At 39.7% G+C, this 15,794-nt stretch overlaps 1 protein-coding gene across 1 annotated transcript in view; it reads left to right on the top strand.

Annotated features, from left to right (window-relative positions):
- LAMA3 (laminin subunit alpha 3) overlaps nt 1–15,006 on the top strand; it is a 271,677-nt gene extending 256,671 nt beyond the window's left edge. Inside the window, exons 70-77 of the mRNA XM_073631481.1 lie at nt 1,155–1,294; nt 2,273–2,462; nt 5,035–5,175; nt 7,206–7,365; nt 7,451–7,581; nt 8,627–8,720; nt 11,863–11,982; nt 14,297–15,006. Coding sequence (XP_073487582.1) covers nt 1,155–1,294; nt 2,273–2,462; nt 5,035–5,175; nt 7,206–7,365; nt 7,451–7,581; nt 8,627–8,720; nt 11,863–11,982; nt 14,297–14,433 — 1,113 coding nt within the window. The 3' untranslated portion in view covers nt 14,434–15,006. The remainder of the gene's footprint in view (nt 1–1,154; nt 1,295–2,272; nt 2,463–5,034; nt 5,176–7,205; nt 7,366–7,450; nt 7,582–8,626; nt 8,721–11,862; nt 11,983–14,296) is intronic.
- The last annotated feature ends 788 nt before the right edge of the window (nt 15,007–15,794 follow it).

The following is a 15,794-nucleotide window of genomic DNA, read 5'->3' on the forward strand; positions in this document are numbered from 1 at the left end:
GTTTCACATAATGTGCTAGTATGCGGTGCATACTAGCACATTATAACATTGCCCTGTAGGGGAAAAGTTATTTTTTTCTAATTTTCAACATGACTACAGCCTTAAGCCTAAAATGGTTAAAGTGTTGGTAAAGGCACAATATTTTTAATTAAAATAACAGGTTATATTTACCTGCTCTGTGCAATGGTTTTGCACAGAGCAGCCCCGATCCTTCTCTTCTCAGGTCCCCCGTCGGTGCTCTGATCTCCTCCTCTACGCCAAGTGCCACCACAGCAAGCCACTTGCCTTTGGGAGCACTCATGTGTGCTTGCTCCTGAGCTGGCTCTGTGTGTCTATCGTGTGGCTCAACCCTGACCCCTGCTCCCTCCTCACTGGCTGTGATTGACAGCCACAGGAGCCAATGGCTCCCGCTGCTTTGTCTCAGCCAATGAGGAGAGAGAGACACAAGAGATTCTCAGCTCTAATGCACATCACTAGATCTAGATTGGGCCCAGGTAAGTATAAGGGGGGCTGCTTGCAGAAGATTGTTTACCTTAATGCATAGAATGCATAAATGTATTAAAACCTGCCTTTAGAACCACTTGAAATCCATTAGGACCTATTTAGATATTGAGTAGGGAGAAACCTATGCAGTACTTGAAAGGATGATGTTTTAATAATGAGTTACCTAACAAAATAATAAAAAAGAACACATTGAGGTTGAAGTAGAAAATTAGTGAAGATTGTTCCGCTTATTGAATACGACAAATCTATGTTTACTTTAAATACCCAGTTATGTGCAAAGATTTAAAAAAAAAAACACGATTTTTGTTTACACAATTTGCATAAAAAAAAAAAGAATGAACACCTTGGAAAAAATTCTAATTAGTCAGTACATGCAAGGTTTTCAGCCTGCTGAAATGTCTTGTATTACACTACTATTCATGTATGACAGGTATGCCAAAGGGCATATTTATAAATATAAAGCAGTGAGTGTGCAATTCACCAAATATTCACTGGTAGTAAATCAATCACTGATTGATTAAATGTTTAAAACATGTGCACTAAATAGATCCGATTGATTCAAATATTTAGTGAATGTCAGATGCACTGCTTTATAAATACACCTCTAAGAAAAAATGTTAGTAAATTGACCTATTTGTCTCTTGAAACAGTATGACCCGAACCTGAAGAGCATTCGGAAGAGCTGTCCTATTCACGCAAACTTGACATCTTCTCTGGAATCCTTTATGTTTGGTGATTCTCCAGAAGGCCACTTGGTCTATGATCTAAACAAGCAGATTTTCAAAGAGAGGTAAGACTATTACAGGATGAGAAATCGATCGAGCTGTTGTCTTGTAAATATAACCTGCAAAATTACTTTCTTGAGAGCACAAAAGTGTCTTTGGCAGATGTTTTTTTATTATGCTTAGAACAAGATGATAATAAGTACCTTGTCAATTAAAGCAGAATACATATATTACAGAGGTCCACAGACAGACTGAAGGCTCAGGGAACTCAATGGAGTTGATTTACTAAAACTGGAGAGTGAAAAATCTGGTGCTCTGCATGGTAGCCAATCAGCTTCTAACTTGTTCAATTAAGCTTTTCCAATAAAAACTGGAATCTGATTGGTTTCTGTGCAGGGCTACACCAGATTTTGCACTCTCCGGTTTTAGTAAATCAACCCCAAATTGTTTATGAAGGGGAAGGCTGCAGCCAAAAGCTCAAAAAACCAACACAAAATAAACTCATTGAGGCTAACACAAATCTACACTATTATTCCATAAGTCATAGAATGCTGGATTACAGAAGCTACAGAGTATTACTTAATGGATGGCTTCTCTTAAAGCATCTAACAATACACCAATTTCCCATAACATAATATTAACATGCACCAGAAGTGAAATTTCAAGACTTTTGTTAAGATTAGGGTGGTGATATGTTAGAAATACTTATTTTTCTTGGTTTACAGAAGCCACTGTAAAATGTGAATCATTCAACCTTTGTAAATCTGTGAACAAGCACAATGCTTCATTCTGTCTTCTGTGACCCAGTTATTCCTCCATTGGGTGCCCCCATCTTGCTTCTTGCACAGCATAGAAAAGGTGAAGTCAGGCTGTCAATCACAACCCGCACATCAAAACCACATCTGTCCTTTCTGTTGCCATCACATGTCACTGATCGCTATGCATATCAGCAGATGGGAACAGTGGTTGGGGATGGAGATTAGAGCTAGGATGTTTTATTAAAATGACAATATGACAATTCTGCTTTCTCTCTTGCTCTGCAGGTCACATTTCTCATTGGAGGTACGCACTGTCAAACCGTCCGGCTTGATACTCTTAATGACTGACAAACAGGCATCCAGTCACTTGGCTCTTCATATATCCAAGGGGCACTTTGTGTTTTCCTTGGGAACTAAAGACAACAAGATAAAAATAAGAAGCCAAGACAAATACAACGATGGAAAGTGGCATACAGTACGTATTTACCGATATCATTTTTATTAATAAAGCATGCATTATGACATGCAAGTGTGATAGAAAATGTTGAAAGAAAAGTTCCGGTTACAATAGAAACACCCTGATTGCTTGTGACAGTATGATCGGGGTTAATCCCCCTACAGCTCTCGGTGTTCACCAGTATGAGACCTTTTACAGACACCCCCTTAAAGTGGTTGTAAAGCCATTTTAACCTACAGGTAAGCCTAGATTAAGGCTTACCTGTAGGTGCAAGAAATATCTCCCAAACCTAAAAGGTTTAGGAGATATTTGCAAAAATAGCGGCACCGATGTCTACAGCGCATGCACCGTAGACATCTGGCGCAGGCGCACTGAGCGTGCCATTTCTAACGGCGATCTTGCCATTAGTGGCGGCACCATGCGCATGCACGGGAGTGATGTCATTGCGGCTCCGGCCAGTCACAGCGCCAGAGCCGCTATACCCGGAAGATACGCGTCAGAGGGTCGCTTCGGGGGGCTTCGATCTCAGGTAAGTAATTCATAATGAGCTAGTATGCTATGCATACTAGCTCATTATGCCTTTGTCTTGCAGGGTGTATATATATTTTTTTTTTTCAGAGGCTTTACTTCCTCTTTAAGCACCATTAGCTAGTAAAATCTGGCCAGACAGGTACAAATGACTTAAAAAAAATAATCAGATTTTGGTCCTGTAAGGCCTGTGGATACTGGGAAATAGGTCTCAGCCCCCCATTCACACATGCAACTTGTCATGCGATTTGACAGTTCCAAATTGCATGACATGTCGCATCCTATTGTCAGCAGTGGAACTAACATAGAAAAGTGACGGCCGAAAACAACTGAGTAGTCTATCGAGTCTGCCCTTTTTTCTTTTTTTTTGTTAACTTTATTGTCTGCCTATAGATTTATGTTTGTCCCAAGCATGTTTGAAGCCATTTACTGTTGACTGTCTCACCTCTGCTGGAAGTTTATTCCAAGTATCAACTACCCTTTCAGTAAAATAATATTTTCTAAGATTAGTTTTGAACTCCCCTCCAGTTAGTTTGAGGTCATGTCCCTGTGTTTTTGATTTTGGTTTCATATTGAAAAAACGGCCTTCTTAAACCTTATTCACCCCCTTGATATATTTAAAGGTTTTAATCATGTCTCCCCGAAGTCGCTCTCGATATGTTTTATCCCCAAATCTTTCACCATTTTTGTTACATGTCTGTTACCTGTCTGTACCCACTGGTAAAATCAGTGCGACTCCAACTTTGCAGTGCCGCACTGATTTAAAAAAAAGAGTCCTGCACTATTTTCTGCGATTTCAAGTGCGACTTGCATAGACATCTGTGCATGAAGTCGCACAGATGTCAGGCAAGTCGCACCTGAAACCGCACTAACCTGCGGCTCTGAAATCGTGCCACTTCAAGTAAAGTAGCACAGTTTCAGAGTTGCATTCAGTGTGAACTTAGGTTCTTTACAGGAGGACTTAAGATGCTGTGAAATCCTCTGTCTCCCTCCAACATTAAATGCTTATCAGTTGGTTATCCCCTTTTAGATGCTGCATTAAGAGCTGCTTAGGAAATCTGCCACTTTGCATCTTTTGCTGACTCAAAAGCTTTACTTTTTTTTTTTTTTTTTTTAATTTTTCTTTGTTGTTGAGAATGTTGGTATATAGTATCTAAAGACAATGAAAGAATAATCACAATATCTCTGTTGAAATACAGTCACTGTGGAAGGAATGCTTTTATGTGAGAATACCGCCATCCTTTTGTGCAATCATGTGATATCTCATTAAGTACTTGGAGCAATTATACATATGATTTCACAAGTATCCCCTTATAAAGTATATATGGCATCACTCTTCATGTTAATTCTATGGTCATTAATGTTTTTAATATAAATTTTCCTCCATACTGATTATTAAATAATAATCAGTGTGTTACTAAACCCACAACAGTAAAATCAGTCTGTATATACAGTAAAGCCTGCTTGTTATACTCACTGTGAAACCTAAGGGGTTAATCCTCTGCATTGTGTAAAAAGGCTGTTTGATCCTGTCTTTTCTGATCCTCCCCCTTTTACTGTCCCCAATCCATCTCCTGATAAGACAGAGCCTTTGGAGTCACTCTGCACATGCTCTCTTTGGTGTGTATTGCTAGAGAGTTTTTTTTCTCTTGAGAGGGTGCATGTGATCAGCACAGGGCCAATTAGCACTGTCCAGACAGAGGGTCAGGGGTCCTGCAGCCTCATAGAACAGTCAGAGTGGAGTGAAAACTCCTCCTACAAGCTTTAACCAGACACTGATAGAAGTCACAAGACTGCTATATACTGCTGATGAGAAAAGGTATTTAGCAGTTTATATTTCCTAAAATAATTGCAGTTTCATGTTCTGTGTACTGTAGGAGACCAGATATAGTGAATGCAGGACCCTGAGTTTAGTAACACTTTAACTCAACTCAACAAAACTCAAAAATGTTTTTTCTCATCTAATTTCATGTGAATCTTTTTTCAATATATGTATTTCCTAATGATGATTATTATATTGCAATATATTATTAAATCTCATCCAACTAATTAATGTTTAAAGGTTGTGTTTAGCTGGGATGGGCTCAATGGCCGACTTGTCATTGATGGTTTAAAGGCTCGAAAAGGAAGTATGAAAAAACAGTTCAGCCTGGAAGCTATGACACTACTTTATCTTGGTGGCGTTCCATCTCTTAAAGTACAGGTAATAATTAATCATATACATTAGCCCTACATAGAAAGATACTATATTTTAAAGTATGAGTTATAGCTCAGTCAGCATGAACCCTCACTACATAAATTTCTGTATGTTCATGGCATGAATGTGTCAGTGCAACAAAAACCGATACCTCAGCTTTCTGGTAGATGCTGAGGTGATTGTAGCCAAATTAGTGCAATTGTGACAGAGAAAATTGAGTACTGTCCATAATCCTTTTTTTATTTGCACTAACATAAAAATTTTCAGGACAAGCTTTCCGGGGATGTCCCCTTCTTCAAGGTCCAAGCAGTACTGATTCAGGTGTGCAGAAAGAAGACAGTTTCTACACACCTGTGGGACATCACTTCTCACAACCGGACCACACTATAGAAGACCTCAATGTTTTAGTTCTTAAAGGGAATATCAGACCTATCCAGGAAAGGAAAACGTTTGAACTAAGAATGATAATTCTTTTTGACACAAAAAATAATGGCCTAAATTTAGATATTGGTTTCCTTACCCATTATACTACAGTTTTACCACCTCCTCTTTAACTATCATCCCCCCCCCCCCCCTCCCCTCCAGTCTATAGCGCTCCCTCTGTCTTATCTCTCTAGCTCTGCTGCTTTATTTTTTTTAACATCTTAACATTCTGCTAAAACATTTGTGAATCAGTACTGCTTGGACCTTGAAGAAGGGGACATACCCCGAAAGGTTTTCCTGAAAAATTTATGTTAGTGCAAATAAAATAAGTATCACGAACAGTACTCAATTTTCTCTGGTAGATGCTGAAAATTTGAATCTGCTCTCTGTTTTGTTATGTCATTCCGGACCATAGATTTCTGAGCTTGAATTGCTGATACGGCAGTTACTAGGGTATGAAATTTGAATGAATTGTATGTTAAATATAAATACCAATTTTGTAGTGAGACTCCAAAATGGACAGAAAGAGCCAGGCAGTCTTATGCCCCGTACACACGGTCGGATTTTCCGATGGAAAATGTCCGATCGGAGCGTGTTGTCGGAAATTCCGACCGTGTGTGGGCTCCATCGGACATTTTCCATCGGATTTTCCGACACACAAAGTTGGAGAGCAGGAGATAAAATTTTCCGACAACAAAATCCGTTGTCGGAAATTCCGATCGCGTGTAGACAAATCCGACGGACAAAGTGCCACGCATGCTCAGAATAAATAAAGAGATGAAAGCTATTGGCCACTGCCCCGTTTATAGTCCCGACGTACGTGTTTTACATCACCGCGTTCAGAACTATCGGATTTTCCGACAACTTTGTGTGACCGTGTGTATGCAAGACAAGTTTGAGCCAACATCCGTCGGAAAAAATCCTAGGATTTTGTTGTCGGAATGTCCGAACAAAGTCCGACCGTGTGTACGCCCTATAATAGTTGAATTATTCAAAGTATGTAAGAAGCTCCCTAGACTGTGCCTGTAAGGCTCCTTTATACGGGCGCCTCCGTTTTGCTGAATCTGCTTTGCTCAGCGGGGGAGCCCTCCTCTGATCCCCGCTGAGCAGGCAGATGACAGGTTCATGTCCGCTCACTGTGCAGAGCAGAGACGGACCCAGTCTCGCTCTTTCCCCTATGGGGAAAACAGGTGAAAATGGACAAACTGTCCATTTTCATCCAATCCCATCCGATCCGATCAGCCAGGCAGATAGAAAATAGGATCACCATCCGTCTAGATTTTGTGGACAGGATCGTATCAGATAGCGGCAGATGTCACTGTTGACATCCACCACTCCATAGGCAGGAATGGAGGGTCCGATCAGGTCCATCTGAAAAACTGACAGGTGGACCTGATCAGACCCGTGTGAAAGGGGCCTTACTGAGAAATCACCTGTGGGTGGGCTGACCTTTAAAAGAACCTAACAATTCTGGTGCATTAGCTACAGTATGTGCTTGATAAGAGGGTCCAGTTAGTTCTTGGAAGTATTATGGCCCTACAGCTCGAAGCATGGGCACTGAAGGGAAGGACAGCTATTAAAACGGTTGTACTAAGCAAGCTTATATATTTCAGGGTATGCCAAAGAAAAGCTTTACTGGTTGTCTGAAAAATGCAAAGATAAATGAGGTGCCCTTAGACAAACCATCCCACACAGTCGGTGTCATCCCATGTTATGAAGGCTCTTTTGAACCAGGAATGTATTTTGCTCAAGAGGTGGGATACATCGTTGCAGGTAGGTAAAATTGCCAATAAACAATATCCGCCATTTTCACTAGATAAGATGACGAGGTTAACCTCATTTTTTTTTCTTTTTATAGATAGTACTTTCGACACAGGACTTGATTTTGAAATTAGTTTTGAAATCCGACCACAAGACCTATCCAATGTATTATTACATCTAGGGGACAAAACAGACAACAGACTGAGCCTTTACATGGATAGCGGGAAGGTAAGACATTTATTGTGCTTATCTAATTACTAGTGCTGCCTCGGGCAGGCCATAAATGAACAGTTGTCTCCTTGGGAACAATGGAGTGAAGACAACTACAGGTCCTTGAACAGTACAGCAGATCCTGAAATATGTCATAGGAGTTAAAGTTGTTGCAAAGGCTCAAGGTTTTTTTTACCTACATGCATTCTATGCATGAAGGTAAAAAACCTTCTGTGTGCAGCAGGCCCTCCACCCCTAATACTTACCTGAGCCCCCCTCTCGATCCATCGATGTCCAGGAGAGCTCTGCCTCTCCGGGGACTTGCACTTCTGATTGGCTTTTGGCAGCAACAGGAACCATTGGCTCCCACTGCTGTCAATCACAGCCAGTGAGCTAATCAGGAGACGGAGGGGGCGGAGCGAAGCCACGGCTCCATGTGTGAATGGACACACAGAGCCGCATCTCGGGTGTGTGCTGGCTTGGGTGCCCCCCGAGCAAGCTGCTTGCTGTGGGGGCTCTAGGTAGGAGGGAGGGGCCAGGAGCACCAGCATGGGACCCAAGAAGAGGAGGATTGGGGCTGTTCAGTGCAAAACCATTGCACAGAGAATGTAAGTATAACATGTTTGTTATTAAAAAAAAACAAGGCTTTAATATCGCTTTAAGTCGGCCATAGATGGATTGAATCTTAACCAGTTTAGCAGGGACTGGAAAGGAAAGAAAATTGCATAATGTATGGCGAGCTTTACCAGATAAGAGGAAATTGCATGTGCGCTATCCTTCCTTCCCTCTTTGCATCTAGAGGATGTTATAAAATAAAGAGCACTTTTAATGTCAAAATTATTCTTAATTGCCTTTCAGGATAGCCCTTTTGCATGACTTTTGCATCAGGGCAACAAATATTCTATATCCAGGTCAAACTGTATGCACATCGTAGGACTGCAGCATCTTGCAGCTAATAAGGGCTGATGAATTTTGACACAGTAAATCTGATATAAACCAATTACTACTAAAGAAACACGATTTATATGTCCAACTCTTTACTTCATGTTTTTTTTTTTTTCAGGTAACCATGTCTATTAATAATGGTGCTGGTACTTTTAAAGCCTCAGTTACTTCTCCAGGGGTGTTGTGTGATGGCAAATGGCATACCATAACAGGTGAGAACAATTTCCAACTACCAGTGTCCTTGTATTTATTAATAAACACACAGACACTCCAAACCAAGAAGACAGCTGTATGTGATTATTGCTAAATACAAAGCTGAACTACATATATACAGCATAAAAAAGGGGTAAACTATCATGATGTACAGGTATAATTATGTTCAGGTATACTGCACAGTCAGGATGGTAGCACACTGTTTCTAATTTACATTTTTAGCTTGCTTTACCATTAGAATTTACATCAGAAGTATGATAATACCAGTTTAGTATCCAATGAGAAGGCAGATGATACTGCAGCAATGAATACTGGTATGCCCATCCTGGCTATGCAGCATGGCGGGATTGTGTAAATCACAAGATTGGCAAAACACAAATTTTTAAAACAAATCAAAAAAATTGTTTGCATATTTAATAAATGTATTTTTCTCTGCTTACCTGGAGTCCTACTTTAAAGGGAATGTATAGTCTTTTGAGCGTTTTTTAGAAAAACATGTTAGAGACCAGCTTGATGTAAGCATGTTTATCAATGTGCAATACATTGTATGTAAAGGCAAAGGGGAACGATTACTGTAGACCCTTTGTCAAGTTTATGTCTGTTTGTGCTTCCACTGGGGATATTCACTCTCGCTATTTGTCCCGGTAACCAATGTCACTGAGACAGAAGTTGATTGTAAATCCAAAGTCATAAAGTTGTCATGAGGTGAGGGGAAAGCTTCCAAATGGGATATTTGTTCTGGTGACATCTGTCTAAAGCTGGCTTTACACTAATAGAATTTTGTTCCCAATTTTAGGAACATTAGTTTGATTTTCTAGTTGACAATGGGGCAAATTGAAATTGATGTTTGTTTTCAACCGTACTGACAAGAAAATTTGAAGGAACCAGATGGAAAATTTTTCATATAAATTTCTAACAGTCTATGTATTTTGTTTGGGAAATTACATTCATCCTAAAATTGATTGTAGAAACTAAACACAATTTTAAAGTACTTTTGTATGACATGCATTCAAAGAATGTACAAAGACTTTTTATATGTTTGTATGAATGAAAGTTTGCTAGTGTATAGTCAGCTTAATATGGGAATTGCCCTCAATGGGGGAGATTTTCTCTAACTTGCAAGCATCTCCAATTGTAACAACTGCAGCTGTCTGAATGCAATAGCCAAAAAGGGGGAATTTCTCCATTCACGCTGAATGAGAGAAAATCTTAACATGATTTGCTGGCCATAAACAAATTTTTTTAACATTTAAAATAAAAAAAAAAAACGAAACGATTCCTCCATCCACACAAACAAGGTGGATGAAAGAATGCTCCCCACCAGGACAAAGGCACCTACAGCTGTCAGAATACACTGATGGGTGAGTGCAAATAAGCTTTCCGGGATGTCCCGTTAGAAGTTAATTAACAAGCAGAGTCACACACAGATTGGAATTCAAGCTGATCCCTGCCGAACAGGCAGAATTTCGATCAGTGTATGGGCTGCTTAAAGCTGGATACACACTGTTTGAAAATCGGTCAATGTGTACAGCAATTAGTCTAACAGATCTAATCTAGCCAATCTAACAACCAGCTTTGTCGAAGTGACATGCTGGAAAACCAGCATCTGATCAGCGCTTGCAGCCAATGACAGGGGGAGACCCCCTGTCAGAATATAATAGCACAGCAGGGGAGATAGCCATACTAACATCACCTGTGTTGGTACGGAAATCTGTCCGTTTTTGTTTTGTTTAACTCGCTGGGTTAAATGAAAAAAAAAAAACTTGGACCTTAGAGTTTGTCCAGTTGAAAACAATGTACTGCCTGTATAACTGATATCTCATCTCAGCTGTTATTAACAGCAATTTCATCAACCCACTATCTACTATCTTCAGTGGCAAATCTAAAATTTGCTGTATTTGAATCAAAAAAATAAATAATGGAAGAACAAACTTGTAGAAAAATGGAAAATCAACCAAAAAGGACTACAGTAACTCAAAATATGTGCTCATTGAAAATACCGTATTATTTCCCTTTACAGCTGCACTCCAGCTTTACCCTTAGGCTCGCTTCACACTGCTGCAACTTGGGATCCGACTTGAGAGACCCCCAAGTCGCGTGACATGTGAAATCCTATGTTAGTCAATGATAGCTGTCTTAATTAGCACTACTGAAGTCGCTCCGACTTTTGAAAAGGTTCCTGTACTACTTCAAGGCGACTTCTATTCTCTTCTATTCTATACTTCTATTAAGCAGTACTCAAGTCGCCTTGCAAAGTCACAATGCAAGTCGAGTGACTTTCAGGATGCGGCAGTGTTAACTGAGCCTTAGTCTTGCACAGTTGTACAGGCTCCCCTCCTGTACTGAAATTGCTTACTCTGATTTCACTAGACACAGTGAGCCTTTTAGCATCATCTTCTCAGCATCAACTAGCTCATTCCTCCTTGACCTTACTGGCTCATTCCTTTCATTCATTGAATTTCAGTTCTTTCAATCATGGAGGTTCAGCATTAGGTGGTGAATTACCTAAAGTGCTTCTCATGCAACGCAGCCTGGTTAGTAACGCCCAAATCTCCAAACTGACAACCACTTAGGTATTTTGATATTTGGTGGGTTACTCCCACCAGCCATGTGAAGAACCAGTGAAGATGTCGCTGGGTCTAAAATAAGGTATGTAGGTAGGAAAGTTTTATAAAATGAATTAGAATGTTGATACATAGGAGAAAGGAACAAGCGACAGTAAAATATAAGCAGGTTAAACTAACTTCAATCACCAAGTAGACAAGCCCGTTAGTCTGGTTTTAATAAAATATTGACTAATAATATCATTGTATTTGTTCGTCAGCATTACAACTGTATGCTCAAAATATGAAATATTTAAAACAGCCTCCCAAAGCCATACAAGCCTGAGAGTAACTAGCAGTTATTATTGTGCTGAATTTATCTGCCCAATTAGTTTTGCAGAATGAACCTCAGCCAAGAGAGAAGTGCATTCAAAAGCTTGATAAAACCTCAGGCATTAAGATTTTATTGCATGCACTGTTGTATTTTCAAATGCTAAAGAATTATCATTCATTTTACACATTTGTTTTATACTGAGTGGCACGTTGAGCCATTATGAGTTAAAGTAACATAACTATTAATGGTGTCTTTATTTTTTAGTGAGTCAGAAGAGAAATGCTGTTCATCTCTATCTAGACAATGAGACCAAGCAGACAGCTGGTTCCAACTCTGCACTGCGATCAAGTACTAAGGCTTCATTGTACATTGGGGGAGTTCCAGGTAATTCAATGCAATCTTCTTTAAGAAGGTGTGGGTACCTTGTTCCTCATAATCAATGCAATGATACAGCTTATGTATGTTAAAAGTAGTGATGGTAAATCTTCCTGGTTTGATTCACCAAGTGTTTTGTGAATCTTGTTTAAAAATTTGGCGACCCGGTCTTAGAGGCATATCTCAATGAAGTACAAAGGAGATAAATCATGTTAAATTCTGGCCATTTTTAGGACTAACAGGCAAACTAATGTACTGTATACAAAAGACATGGTAAGCTGTACACTGCTTGAAGGACATATGCTATATACACAAAAAACATAAAATGGGTAGAGGGTCTTTTCATGCAACAATTTTAAATCAGGAAAAATTTGCTAAAATGTACTAAAGAAAAAGAATACAACAGGTGTTTTGATACAAGAATTAAGGGGCCACAGTTAATTGTGCAGTATAAATTTGTCCAGCAGTAGGACAATTTTAAATAGAAAGTCTAGGCCCAAATTTAGTAGAAACACCACAACACTGGCTGGAGCTTTACTACAAAAATTAATATATTGCAGAGCATACAGCCATGTAAAATTAGCAAACAGAAGGACAGTTTTATTTAGAGATGATAGGCCTAACTGCTGTATGTCAGACTTTTATTAAATCTACGAGGATAAGGGGGATTCAGTGAAACTGAATGCTATAATGTGAGGTGGTTTAGGTGCCCACTGATCTTTCACTTAGTTTTTTTCCTTCAAACTGAACTCTGGGCATTTTCTTTCCCATGCAGTGTGGGCTGTGCCAGGTCCAAAAACAGAATGTAACTAATGAATGTCCCACGTTGAGCAGACCAAACTTAAAAAAGGCCACATCAACATTAAATAAAAACCAGTATAAATACAAACCCCCAAGTTACCAACACCTTAAAACAAAGGCCCATGTTTTTTCTTAAAAGAAAGCCTTGTAGCAAAAGAAAAAAGTTTACAATGAATGGGACATCCTGCTACAAGTGACTGCCTCAAAATAAATGGACAAAAAAGCCTCAATAATAAGAATAAAAAAGACATCAAAAAGGTTAACTGCCAAAGAGCTAGCAATTGGAATTAAAATGCATTTTCCTAACTGACCCTAATCTCTTTCTTTACATGGGCATACAATATGCTGCATTCAGAACTGTAATTAATACAGATCTGAACACAGCAGTATTTCATACAAAGACTGTAAATAATGGTCTGTAAAGTGAAATATACTGTATATACTCGAGTATAGGTCGACCCGAATATAAGCCGAGGCACCTAATTTTACCACAAAAAACTGGGAAAACATATTGACTCGAGTATAAGCCAAGGGTGGGAAAATGCAGCAGCTACATGGTAAACAATGCCCATCTGCACCCTCACCTCACTGTGCCCATCTGTAGTCTCTCTGTGCCCATCTGTAATGTCACTGTGCCCATCTGTAGTGTCACTGTGCCCATCTGTAGTCTCACTGTGCCCATCTGTAGTCTCACTGTGCCCATCTCTAGTGTCACTGTGCCATCTCTAGTGTCACTGTGCCCATCTCTAGTGTCACTGTGCCCATCTGTAGTGTCACTGTGCCAATCTGCAGCCGTACCTTCCATTAGTAAAACAGCGTGTGTAACAGCATGTGTCTCCCGCTGTGTATGCAGTCTGTTCCGCCGTCCATTGAAAGAAAGCCCCTCCTCCTCTTTGTCCGAGCTAGAGGAACACTGATACAATGCTGGGAAACTGTATCAGCGTTCTGTCTATCAGAGATGAGGAGGAGGCGGGGCTTTCTTACAATGGACAGCGGAACAGACTGCATACACAGCAGGAGACACACGCTGTTACACATGCTGTTTTACTAATGGAAGTTACGGCTCACTCGAGTATAAGCCGAGGGGGGTTTTTTTAGCCAAAAAAATGGGCTGAAAAACTCGGCTTATACTCGAGTATATACTGTAATGTGCATATAAAGCTGTAAACATGTTGTCATGACCTTTCATATCAGTGGACCGATCGGGTCCGCCTGTCCGTCATGTTATATGAAAGGGCATCATTTTGCACGTGTGCCTAGGATAACAGACATTTTAAATATAGGCTTAAGGCCTCTAAAATCAAACAAATGTGTATTCTGTAAGCAACCCAGAAACAACAGGTTCTTTGTCTGCTCCAACTCTGCAAATGGGCAAGCGTGCTTTAAAAATGTGCTCTACGCCTAATAAGTCCAGCTGCCTAATGCTGTAATGTGTTGCTAAGGGTCTACATACTTCATGAACACCTTTGTACTTGTCTGGTCTATTCATATTATGCTTATAAGATATTTTGTGTGTTTACAGATGCCTTGGAAATGCCATGGCTTCCGGTCAAGAGATCCTTTGAGGGCTGTATGAAGAACCTGAAAGTCAATAAGAAAGATATTAAAACCTTAAAACTCCATGGTGCCATCAGTCTAAGCAGATGTCCTGCAGTGTAACTGATAAGTCTATTTCACGTATCACTCTCCATGGAACGTTCATCAATATGGGTCTATTGAGATCTGCTGCACAGACTTTTTCCCATATTAAGGATTTATTCTAAGAATGGAAAATGGACATTGGGAACTCTAAACACTTCTGATATTCTTATTTGCAGTTTGTTAAAATGTAAAGCCAATCTAAATTGCAACTACCTCAATTTGAAGAGCTGTTATTTGCAGATATAATGGTGCCTTGTGGGAAAACATTCTGTTTAGCTGTGATAGATTACACGGTCTTGGAACAATTATCGGGATAAACTCAGAGTGAAAACAGAGACAACACAGACTCTTTAGCTTTTATCTACTGTATTACCAAAAACTGGGATTCATTAAGACAAGACACAGACTTTGTGGTTACTGCTATTTACTGAGGCTGTCCAATCCTATACCACTACTCTTAAATGTCAATATAGATAAAACCATTTTCTACACCTACTATGGATATGGTTTTACATGTTAACACTTGTCAAAAAGACCATAACGAAAACACTGATTTAATAAGATTTCCGATTAATAAAGTTTTTAAAGTGATATGTGCTAATTGTAAATGTTTTGTTATAACAAAGTTTATAATTAAAATGTATATCAACTGTCTTGGTGTATGTACACTAAATATTGCTGCTGCATGGGTAGTATCTGACAGCTTCAGTGAGGTTAAGCACTGTACATGATAATTATGTACTTTGGACAAACCTTGAAGATACCGCTTTCTTTTAAGTCAAAGCAGTACTTTTACACTGATATTTAAAACCTATCCCCTAGAAAAAAAAATGGTCCTTGCAGTTGGGTTACCTCTGGACTACAAGGATCAAATGCTTGTTTAGGTCTAGGGTACTGGGAAAAAAAACTGTTTTGCTTACCTGATTCCTTGATTCTCCTGGCAGCTGGTGCTCTCCTCAGGTAAGCAAAAGTTATTTTTCTAGTACTCTAGAACAGCCTTTTGTAACCAAGATGCCTTCTGGGTTCTTCAGGGGTGCCTTGGCAAAATGCCTAAAAATTTGCCTAAATTGCCCAACATTTGTGTACAAGGCAGCGTGGATCAAGCCTGGTTTTTGTTACACAAAGCAACAGGTTTTCATTGTGCAAAATTACAACCATGGGCACTGTGCAGGCCACCCGCCAGTGTCCTAACAACCATTGTTGTCATTGATAAGGAGGATCTGCACAGCATCCTTGTTTGACACCCCAACCCCTCTCTGTCAGCACTGGGGTCACGTTAGTTGCGTGCGGGAGAGAAAATGAGGAAGAAGAAATGATGAAGAAATACGAGTCAGTACCAGTGTGCAAAAAAGGTATTTGCTTTTAAAGAATAAATCAGT

Source organism: Aquarana catesbeiana, linkage group LG05 (assembly GCF_042186555.1).
Source record: "Aquarana catesbeiana isolate 2022-GZ linkage group LG05, ASM4218655v1, whole genome shotgun sequence".
NCBI lineage: Eukaryota > Metazoa > Chordata > Amphibia > Anura > Ranidae > Aquarana > Aquarana catesbeiana.